This window comes from Sminthopsis crassicaudata, chromosome 3 (assembly GCF_048593235.1).
Source record: "Sminthopsis crassicaudata isolate SCR6 chromosome 3, ASM4859323v1, whole genome shotgun sequence".
Lineage (NCBI taxonomy): Eukaryota > Metazoa > Chordata > Mammalia > Dasyuromorphia > Dasyuridae > Sminthopsis > Sminthopsis crassicaudata.
The window spans coordinates 8,491,163-8,502,642 of NC_133619.1; the positions used below are offsets into that span (position 1 = coordinate 8,491,163).

The 11,480-nt window shown below is 51.9% G+C and overlaps 1 protein-coding gene across 2 annotated transcripts in view; it reads right to left on the reverse strand.

Annotated features, from left to right (window-relative positions):
• Positions 1–1,874: 1,874 nt before the first annotated feature.
• Positions 1,875–11,480, reverse strand: part of PDCD1 (programmed cell death 1) — an 18,096-nt gene continuing 8,490 nt past the window's right edge. Inside the window, exons 2-6 of one of the 2 annotated variants that reach the window (XR_012487640.1) lie at positions 8,813–9,157; positions 8,323–8,484; positions 5,366–5,400; positions 2,778–4,460; positions 1,875–2,456 (exon numbers count right to left, since the gene is read on the reverse strand). Coding sequence is in view for 1 of the 2 variants with exons in the window: in XM_074297917.1 (XP_074154018.1) it covers positions 4,275–4,460; positions 5,366–5,400; positions 8,323–8,484; positions 8,813–9,157 (728 nt within the window). In the remaining variant the exon portion in view is untranslated. Of the gene's footprint in view, positions 4,461–5,365; positions 5,401–8,322; positions 8,485–8,812; positions 9,158–11,480 lie in introns of both variants that reach the window. The other variant, XM_074297917.1, reaches the window with a different exon arrangement.

The following is an 11,480-nucleotide window of genomic DNA, read 5'->3' on the forward strand; positions in this document are numbered from 1 at the left end:
GTGCCCGGAGGTCCGTTACTGGTGTGTCTCTGTGTAGGCGTGTCTGTCTGTCCTGCTGGTGCACCGGTGAGCACCCGCAGGAGTGCAAACGAACGCGGTGCATGGAGGAAAGTGTGGGACGTGTGGGAGCCCCCTGCTCGCCTCTCCCTCTCCCTGCCGCTCGGGGGCCAGTGACACCTTCTCCCCAAGGTGAAGAAGACAGAGTGGAAAATGTGAGGAGGCGCCCCAGCCCGGCGCCAGAGACATCCTCCTACAGGAAGCCGCCGGCGGGCTGCCGCCTGCCTGGCCCCTCCACCTCCACCCCCGGCCTCCCGTTCTCCAGGGAGGGGGCCCGGCCCTCAGCCTTCCCTTGCCCCCCAGGCCTAGGGGCCCCAGCTGAGTGGGCTGCAGCTTCCAGGAGAATGACCAGGCTCTTCGTCCGCCCCAGCTCGGCCATTCTCTCTGCACTCTCTGCAGACCCCCTGGGAGAGTCCTGGCTGGGCCAGCTCCAAGCCCCCAGGCCTCGGCGACCCTTTTGGGGCAGATTTAAGGAGAGCTGATGGGGACTGGCCGTGCCATGGGGTGGGCTGCCTGCCAGGCTTGCAGAGCCCTTGGAGGCACTCTAAAGTTATCGTCCCATTTTAGAGATGAGGCCCAAGGAGAAGTTCTGGATCTGGGGCTGGGAGAGCGGCCTTCCGCCCTTCGCTCGGCTCGGGCGGCTGGGCAGGACCGTGGACAGAGCCCCGGACCTGGCGGGAGGCCTGAGCTCCGAGCCAGCTCACTCACTGGCTTCTGTCTGTCTGTCTGGGTGGGAGAGGGGGAGTAGACTGATCCCACTCCCTCCGGACTGCGGCGGGGAGGAGAAAACGAGATACTAACTGGAAAGCGCTTAGCCAGTGCCCGGCACATAGTAGGGCGATTGTTATTCATTTCCCTGGTCGGACGGGACTGCAGAGTCCACCTGTGCCCTCTGCCCACCAGTGGTCCCTTAGCCCGGGGAGCCCCTCCCCCCAGCAGTCCCCGCACTCGGACAGCTCTGGCCGCGGAGGGATCGGCCAAGAATCCCCTTTGGGGCAGCTTCCCGGCCAGTCCCGCTCCAGCCTCTGCAGCCGGACGGATGGGGCTAATGCCGCCCTTCGGCCCGGCCAGCTCCCACGTGACCCGAGCTTCTGGCCGCACTCCCCCTCTTGCTGCTGGTTACCGCTCTCTCAACTCAATCCGGCGCATCTGTAAAATGGGCACGCCATCTCCCCTTCCCCGGAGCTTCCACCCTTCCACCTTCCGGCCTGCCGCAGGTCTCCCTCCTCCTCTCTGCCTCCCGGCACCGCTAGCTCCCTTGGAGGCCCACCTCGACCCGACGCTCCCCGTGCTTCCCTTCCCCTGAAATCGGCCCCATCCATTCACTGACATCGGTGCACGCGCTCTCGCCTCGTCCGCACGGGTGCTCAGGGAGGGCAGACCGGCTTGCCTTCTTCTTCGTGTCCCCAGGACAGAGTCCGGGCTGCGGCACACAGTGGGGACTTAACGCTCAGGGCACCGAATGGCATTTGTAGCATTTCTGGTCTGTTACAGGTCTGGGACCATCTGAGTAACACGTGAGCTTCTGGGGGAGGGGAAGGGGCTGGCCAGACACACAGTAGGTCCTTCCTAGATAAAAGAAATGACGCTCTTCCTTCCCATTTCTCTTGGGCTGTAGACCCCGGTTGGGGGGCATGGGGGGGGTCTCTATGAATGCTTTGTTAATGGCTGGATGGACACCCGGAGGGGCCCGGGAAGGGCCCGGGAGGGGGGAGTGGGGGCGCTGCTCTCCAGCCACGCTGCCCGGCTCAGGCTGAGCTCCCCGGCTCTCCCCCATTCTGTTTCCCCGCCAGAAAACCAGACCAGGCTCAAGCAGCTTCAGAGACGAGTTTCTTTTTAAATTTACACAAGAAAAACAAACTCAAAGAAATGAGGCACCAAAGCCCGAAGGGGCTACAGAAATAGTAGGGGATGCAACGGAGCAGGATTTCTGTCCTCCGCCCGGGTCTCTCCCCGGCTCCCAGAAGTCCCGGGGCAGCCTGAGGCCGGATCCAGCTCTGCCGCCTCCCGTGGTCTTCCCTGGCCAAGGTCAAGTGCAAATATGCAAAGTAACAAAGAATTTGAGTCGCTGCTGCCCTGGGGCTCCCTCAGAGCTATGGGGAGTGCCCAGGAAGAGCCGGGGCCCAGCCCTACCTCCCGTTAAAATAAATAATAATAACAATAATAACTTTAAGAAGCCAAATTGCAGCATACACAGATTCAAGAATAAGGGGCTTCCAGACCTGGAGTGTTCCGATTGAAAAGATAAGGAGTCCTCGGTAAAAAAAAAAAAAAAAAAAAGGCTCAATCCAGACTCAGTTGCTGTTAATCAGGCTGAGACTAGCCCAGAGGGCCACTGGGCAGCCAGGACTGGGACTGGTGTGCGGGAGGAGCGAGGTCCTGCAGGACCCAGAGGGCCACTGGGCAGCCAGGACTGGGACTGGTGTGTGGGAGGAGCGAGGTCCTGCAGGACCCAGAGGGCCACTGGGCAGCCAGGACTGGGACTGGTGTGCGGGAGGAGCGAGGTCCTGCAGGACCCAGAGGGCCACTGGGCAGCCAGGACTGGGACTGGTGTGCGGGAGGAGCGAGGTCCTGCAGGACCCAGAGGGCCACTGGGCAGCCAGGACTGGGACTGGTGTGCGGGAGGAGCGAGGTCCTGCAGGACCCAGAGGGCCACTGGGCAGCCAGGACTGGGACTGGTGTGCGGGAGGAGAGAGGTCCTGCAGGACCCAGAGGGCCACTGGGCAGCCAGGACTGGGACTGGTGTGTGGGAGGAGCGAGGTCCTGCAGGACCCAGAGGGCCACTGGGCAGCCAGGACTGGGACTGGTGTGCGGGAGGAGCGAGGTCCTGCAGGACCCAGAGGGCCACTGGGCAGCCAGGACTGGGACTGGTGTGCGGGAGGAGCGAGGTCCTGCAGGACCCAGAGGGCCACTGGGCAGCCAGGACTGGGACTGGTGTGCGGGAGGAGCGAGGTCCTGCAGGACCCAGAGGGCCACTGGGCAGCCAGGACTGGGACTGGTATGTGGGAGGAGCGAGGTCCTGCAGGACCCAGAGGGCCACTGGGCAACCAGGACTGGGACTGGTGTGCGGAAGGAGCGAGGTCCTGCAGGACCCTTATCCTGGAAGGCACTTTGAGGAACTAATGAAACCCTGGGTGGCTTTGCCACATTGGGAGGGAGCTGTAGGCTGGTGGAGCCGAATCCTTATTCTGGGGGCTTGGGAGAGCAGGTCACTGGGCAGGACGCAGGGCTAGAGGTGAGGATGGCAAAGGGCCGAGTCGGAGGAGGGGGCAGGATCCAAGTGGGAGACAGGGAGGAAGCTCCATCCCCGTCTGGCTCCCCTGGGTCCCCTGCTCCAGCCGCAGGGTAGCGCAGGGTAGCAGGCGAGACCGAGGGTGCTACCCTCCGGGCCCTTGCCTTCCACCATCTTCAGTCCCACGAAGGTTTTCACTTTCACAGTTAGCAGCCTGTGCCCACAAAGTTTGCATTAAGTCTCAGTAAAAGAGCCTCCGTTTGGTCCATTTGGGGGAAGGGTGTCAGCTCCTCACATCTCTGTAGTGCTCTCACTCTTCCGGGCAGCTCCTAAGACCAAGAAGAGCCCGCCTGCTTTGGCAAGGGGGTGCCCTCCTTCCTCACCGGGGTCCTGCGGGAGTCCCTTCCCTTCTCCTGGCCTCTTTCCTCTCCTGTAAAATGAGGGGCTGGATCTCCAAGGCCCCTCCTGACTCCGCTTCTATGAAGGGCCAGCAAACACCCCTCTCTGCCAGGACCCATTCCCCCAGGAGAGGCAGTGTGGCGGGGGAGGCGGGAAGGGACGGCACCGGCCTGCCTCTGGGAAGACTTGGAGTCTCATCTATCTCAGCATGCCAGGGCAAGGGCCCTCTCTGAGCCTCGGTCTGCTCCTCCATCAGACGAGAGGAAAGAAGCCGCCCTGGCTCATAGGTAAGCAGAGCCCCCTGGGCCTGGCACTCAGCAGCCCTTGCTCCCATACTCCCTCCCAGCTCCCAGGGCAGGCTGGCCCACAGCGAGCACCCCACAAATCCCACCATCCTCTCGGGCCCTTCTCCCAGAACTGGCCCTTCCCATGTGGAGCAGCAGGTGTGGAGGAGGGAAGAGATGAGACTCCACTCTTCTGGGACAGCCCAGCAGCCTGCCCTCCAAGGAAAGGTCCTGAGATCCAGGCTTCTGCGTCTGGGGGCTCCGGAGGTCTGCAAGGCGCTCTCCGGGCCACAAGCAGCGTCTTACTTCCGATGGGGAGAGCTGCCGGGAAGCACGGGCTTCTCTTCCGGGAAGATGATGGTGGCGTATTCCGTCTGCTCGTCCGAGCTGGCCCCCCCTTGCTTGAGGGCCTCGGCCCTCTGGAAGTCCAGCTGACCGTAGACCACGGTGGACACCGACGGCACGCAGGGCTCAGCCTTCTTCAGGGACTAAATGAAGGAAACGTAGAACATTCCCTCACCTTGTGACTCCCATCAGCCCTCACAGTTAACCACGTCCCTCCGGTGAGATGGCCCGAAAGACATCCCTGTCTCTAGTGCGGTCCCCGACCGGGATGCCAGGAAGAGGAAGGTCCTGCCCTGTTATCTGACCACATCCCCATCACAGACTCTCCCACCCTCCTTCTGGCCCCTTCTGAAAGGCAACTAAAGACTTGGGTCAGAGAGCTTCAGACTCTTAATAACTGGGCAGATCCCTTAACCAATGTCTGCCTCAGTTTGCTTGCCTGTAAAATGGGGATTATAGTGGTACCCTTATCACAGGGTCAGGGTGATGGCCAAGTAAGATAATACAGGTGTGTAAAATTTAACGTGCTATTAATGATAATTTATTATTACTATCATCATCATCATTATTATTATTCTCCCGATACAGGGAGTGGAAAAAGAACAGAGTTACTGACAGATAAGACCTTGGATCGTTATTTAGCTTCCTTTCACCTCGTTCTCCATCTGCAAAGAACCTGCTCTGTGAACTACCACACAAGGGCAACATGGCACTGATCTGAGGTGAGACTGGCCCAAAGCTGCGGCAGAGCCCAGGGACCCCACAGGGGGCTTCTTCTAACTCTGAGCACTGAGGCTGGAATCAGAAGGACCCGAATTCAAATCTCACATTATAGACTTACTAGCTGTGTGACCCTAGGCAAGGGCTTCTGTCAGCCTCAGTTTCCTCATCTGGAAAATGGGGATAATAATAGCAAGTACTTCCCAGGGTGGTTGTGAGGGTCAAACGACATAAAGTGCTTGTCAAGTGTTTGACCCAGTGCCTGGTACATAGAAGATGCTTGATAAGAGTGTTGGGTTGTTTTCCTTTGACAAATGAGGAAACTCACCATTGCGTCCTTGTTGTTTCCTGAGTTCCCGGACCCTGTGAAGAAGACAGTCACTGGTTAGACAACGGGAAATCAGAGCTGAGCTTTTGCAGCTGTCACTGACCAGTCCCCAACCAGGGAGGGGGGTTTCCTGGACAGAAGGAAGGAGGAAGGAGTACCTGGGATAAATGGGGGCTTTTGATTTATGCAGGAAGAGCCTTCGGCTTCTGCCTCTCCCTCCCCTGCCCAACTCTTAAACTTGCCATTTCCCCATCCCCCAGAGAATACAGGAAAGGAGGAAAGTTCTGGTCCTGAAAGGTGAGAAACTTGAAGCAGTCCTGAGCAGAACCTTGCAGCAGAGGAGATTTGGTGGGTTAGCCCTGAGAGGCCCCTCGGGGTCCCCGGGAGAGCTGGGGTGCATAAGGCAGCATGGTTGCATGAAGGTTTCGTCATGGACAGCGCAGGGTGAAGGACACAATCAACACAGGCCTGGGCTGCCTTCCCCCCTATTTCCCACTCCCTCCCTCACCAACAGCCCACCACAAGGGGGAGGGGGAAATAAGAACTAGCCTGGTCATCCCTCAGGGAGAGTCAGAGCAGGAGGAAGTGAGAAAGGGGAAATGAGTGTGGCAATGGGCCAGCAAGCCCCAGCTGTTTGCAAATAGGAAGGAAAATGGGCTTTGAAAAATTACTACTTCCCTAACCTGGACTAGAGAAGATGAAGTGAGTGTGGTGGGAAATTGGAGAAATGCAAACCAGAGGCTGATCCAAGTCTCCAGATGTTTCTGCCTCCTAAGGAGGGGTCAGAGGGGGAGGGTCAGAGGGGGAGCCAGGGAGATCTCCTTCTGACCAAGACCATTATCCAAGACAATTCCAAAGGACCCATGGTGGCAATGCTCTCCACCTCCACAGGGAATTGGGGTGCTCGGAGTGCAGAGGGGAGCAGAGGCTTTTATATTTCCTTTATGGGGAGGGGTGTTTGCTTTCTTTTCTAACATGGTTTATATGGAGATGTCTTGCATGACTTTATAAATTCAAGCATCCATGCTGCTTGCCTTCTCAATGAGTGGGGGCAGGTGGAGGAAGGGAAAGAATTTACAACACGAAAAATTCTTAAATGTTTAAAAGGTTTTACATGTGATTGGGAAATCTTTGATGAAATAAATAAAAAAAAATTTTAAAGAAGAAATGTACCAGATCCTTCTGATCAATGCAAATCCAAGATTGTAAAGAGCTCAGGGAATAAAACGTCCCTTAATGGTCCAAAATCTCTCGCTCACACTTTGTGATAAAATTGATAGACACAATCACATATGAAAATGTTCAGTATAAAACTACTGGGTAACCAGAATACAATCTGATACTAGTTGGTTCTGATTGTAAAGTCTTGTCTGCTGAGTCTCCCTTTTTTATCTAGTTGGAAAAGGGTTGGGTTTTTTTTTTCATTATTCTATTACATGGATGCGGTTTCAAATTGTGCATGTTTTTTTAAAAATATTTCCTTGAATTACTGTACAGATACAAATGAGTAATGTCAACTTCAATTTCTTAAAAAATCTGGTCTTTAGCTTGAGCTTTTGACTAATGAGTCTAATAGTATTTCAAGTCTCTTCTCCACAAAGCTGTTGCGAAGTTCAAAGGAGAGGATATGTGTAAACTTTTCCAAACCTCAAAGCATCATTGAAATGTATTTGGTAGCAGTGGTGGCAATAGTAATAGTAGTGGCAGCAAGAAGAAGTAGAGGAGGAGAAGGAGCGGGAGCAGCAAGAGCAAAAGCAGCAGCAGCAGCAGCAGCAGCAGCAGCAGCAGCAGTAGTAGTAGTAGTAGTAGTAGTAGTAGTAGTAGTAGTAGTAGTAGTAGTAGTAGTAGTAAGAGCAGGAAGAAGATGAGGAGGAGTAGCCTTAGTTGGAGTAGAAGTAAAAGTAGTATGAATAAGAGGAGGAGGAAAAGGAAGAAAAGGAGAAGGAAGAGAAGGACAAAGAGGAGGAGGAGAAGGAGGAAAAGAAAGAGGAAGAGGAGGAAGAAGAGGAGAAGGCGTAGCAGCAACAACAGCAAAAGCAGTAGTAGGAGTAGAGTAGTAATAGTAGCAGTAGTAGCAGGAAGAAGAGAAGGAGGAGCAGTATGAGTAAGGAGCAGAGGAGTAAGAGTAGTATGAATAACAGAAGGAGGAGAAGAGGAAGAGGAGAAGAAGGAAGAGAAGGAAAAGGAGGAGGAGTAAGAAGAGAAGCAGCAACAGCAACAGCAAAAGCAGTACTAATGACAGTAGTAGCATTAATTGGAGTAGAAGCAAGGAGGAATAGCAGAAAGAAGAGGAGAAGGAAGAAGAGGAGGAAGAGAAGGAACAGTAATAGCAAAAGCAGCAGCAGCCGCCGCCGCAGTAATAATAGTAATAGACACTGCAATAATTATCATCACTATCAAACTTTCAAAGCAACACCATAGGAGCAGACTATTTAAATACAGTAGAAAGCCTCAAACAGTTGAAGAAAAAATAGCTGATTTCTCCAAACTGTTCCCTGGGCACAACTGTCTTCCATATGTAGCTTTCTTTGCTTGAAAGGCAGCTGGGACATCGAGGGAAAGTCACCTGCTCTAGGTCACAAGGCAATTTGAGGCAAAAGCCAGAGTTCTGAGCTTCTTGACCACTATGGCTCCCACTAGACCAGCCAGATCTCTCTCTAGATCCTAACGCTCTAGCTGTCGGATCACTGGCACCTGCACCCTCTGCCCCAGTATAAACGGTGCTTGACCCTAGTTTGTAGCATTAGGGAGGACAGGAGAAGGAGGCTGGGACTAAAATTCTACTTTGCCTCACTTGGGTCTTGGTTCTGGGGTCAAGGAGCTTATGTTCCAACAAGGGAAAACCATCCACCGACAGGAATAGGGAGAGAGGATGAAAGGCGATCTGATGGAGGAAGGCACAAGCTGCCAGGGAAGGATGCGGGATGGATGGGGAGGACACTAGGGGAAGCCGTTACCTCCTCGACCCCAGAATTCTACCACAAGCAGAATCCAACAGAGCAGCAGCAGCAGCAGGACAGCCCCCACGACGACCGAGATCACCACAATGATCCACGGGAATTTTTTGGCACGTACTTGGGTGGTGACGGGAGGAGTTGTGGTCGAGACCATGATTCTTTCTAAAAGTTGGAGGAGAAGGCAGGAGACATCTCAGACTCAAGTGAAGTGGCAGGTGGGGCTTTCCTCAATGGCTCAGCTAAGACTCTCTTGAGCTGAACCTACAGGAAGCCAAGCTGTGTTCTTAATGGTGGGGCCAGGCAGGGTAAGCAAGAGCGAGAGGAAGAGCTGGTTCCCACAGCGGTGACACACGCCCCAGGCTGAGCTAACTGGACCCCAGACCACTCTTGGACACAGCCTCAGAGCAGGGACTCTTCCCAGCTCTGGTACATTTTTCCAGGCCCCAGTACATTTTTCCAGGCCCTGTGTTCCCCTGGAGGGCTAACCTACCTGTCACATTGAGCTCCGACCGATCGCTCTCTTCCACTTTCGGCGGTTTGATAATGATAATTCCGCAGAAGTACCTCCCACTGTCGTTCAGCTGCAGCCCCAAAATGGTCATCTCATAGACCTGCTCGTCCTTCATGGCTATGTGGTACCTGTCCTGCAGGTGAGAGCTGGGCGTGTCTTTCGGGTAGGCAGCTAACTTCTCAGGCTGGCTGCCATTCTTTTCTCTGTACCAGTTTAAGATGGGAGCTTTTAACTTGTTGGAGACATTGCAGATAAAAGTAGCGTTTTCTCCTTCTGGCCTCGAGAGCTGGAGTGGCCAAAAGCCAAGGCTATATTCGGTTTTCACTAGAAAAAAAAAATGGAATCTGACATGAGAGTGAGATGTCCACGACATCTCGGTCTTCCAACCCTTGATCTCTGTCCACACGGCAGTCTTCCTGCCATTCCATAACATCCTCCCCTCACCCCAGCCTTGCTGAGATAAGAAGTGGGCTACTGAGAGATCTTTACAACGCAGAGATTCTGTAGCTGGAGAGTTATTACAGAGGCAGGGCCTAGCAGGTGAGGGCAATAATTGTCTGTAAAAGGAGAGGACTTAGAACAGCCAATAGAATTGTTTGGTCTGTTGTTTTCGGGAGACCCGACCTGGTCGGTCTAATTGGTGGGAATTCAATCGAGAAAGTCATTTGTCTGGCATATATTGAGGATAAGTGTTCTGGAGACTGGGCTTTCCAAGGATTCTGGATTTAAAGGGCCCTCAGGGATTAACCCTCACTCATTTTACAGTTGAGGATAAGTAATTAGTGCGGGTTATACAGGAGTGAGCATCAGAAGTGAGATTCAATTATTGTTCTGTAAGAAATGGACCAACAGGATGATTTCAGAAAGGCCTGGAGAGACTCACAGGAACGGATGCTGAGGGAAATGAGCAGGACCAGGAGATCCTTGTATACTTCAACAACGATACCGTATGAGGATGTATTCTGACGGACGCGGCCCTCTCCAGCAATGACATGAGCCAAATCAGTTCCAATAGAGCAGTAATGAACTGAACCAGCTACACCCAAAGAACTCTGGGAGACGACTATGAACCATTACATAGAATTCCCAATCCCTCTAATTTTGTCCGCCTGCATTTTGGATTTCCTTCACAGGCTAGTTGTACACTATTTCAAAGTCCGGTTCTTTTTGTACAGCAAAATAACTGTATACATATATTGTATTTAACTTATACTTTAGCATATTTAATATGTATGGTCAACCTGCCATCTGGGGGAGGGGAGGGGAAAAATTAGAACAAAAGGTTTGGCAATTGTCACTGTTGTAAAATTACCCATGCATATGTCTGGTAAATAAAAACTATTTAAAAAAATTAAAACTCAAGGGGCAGCTAGGTGGCGCAGTGGATAGAGCATCAGCCCTGAAGTCAGGAGGACCTGAGTTCAAATCTGACCTCAGACAATTTCTGGCTGTGTGACCCTGGGCAAGTCAACTTAACCCAATTGCCTCAGGGAAAAAGTGAAAAGGAGAGAGGCTAAGTACTGAGCTAGTGACCATCAGGGAGCTCAGAAGAGTGATGGAACCCAGAAAGACTCAACTGGTCAGGGAAAGAATATTGACAAAATGTATGCTCTTAGAACAAAACATGAACTATAAAAAACTCATCCAAAAAATAAATGTTATATGAATTAATGTTTCCTAATGTTACGCCATTAGGGAAAAAAACAATCTTATTAAATTAATGTTTCCTAATGTTACGCCATTAGGGAAAAAAAACAATCTTATTAAAAACAAAAACATCCAAAACCATATGTTGACCAAAAAAGGGAAAAGACTATTGTCGTATGTCCAGCAGAGACATCAGGAGAGGATTCAATAACTAAACTTCCATATATATAGTATATATATAAAAATAGAGAGACTTTATATTCATGACTCTCCTATCCTACATAATGGCTATAGCTTTCTTACTGTAGGTTATTCTTTTATCTCTGCTACACACACAACACACACACACACACACACACCTACACACACACGACACACACGACACACACTCTATCTATATATCTATGATTTTATAAAGTAATAAAATCTGTGAGAGTTGGACTACAGGAAAGCGGAATACTGCAGAACCAACACTTTTGAATTGTGGTACTAAAGAAATTTGTCTGTTGTTGTTGTTGTGTGTTTTCCCCCTGAGGCTAATTGGGGGTTAAGTGACTTGCCCAGGGTCACACAGCCAGGAAGGTTAGAGTGTCTGAGGTCAGATTTAACTCAGGTCCTTCTGACTTTCAGCACTGGCTCTCTATCCATCTAGCTGCCCCAAAAAAAATATTTTTTGCCCTTGAAAATGAGATCAGAATCAGTCACTATTTCAATAAATTTATTCAGGCTACTCATTGGAAAGTCAAATGAAACTGAAATTTAAATGCTTGTACATGAGAAGATGGAACTAATAGGAAAAGACCTTGGTGTTGGGAAAGATTGAAGGGAAAGGAAAGGGAGGGTGAGATAAATAGTGTCATGGAAACAATGACTTGGAGCTTGGACAGACTTGGGGAGATAGTGGAGAATAGAAGGTCCTGGAGTGCTGTGATACATGGGATATAAGAGTTGGATATAACCGAACAACTGAACAGATAATTCAAGAAAGGAAATCCCTATT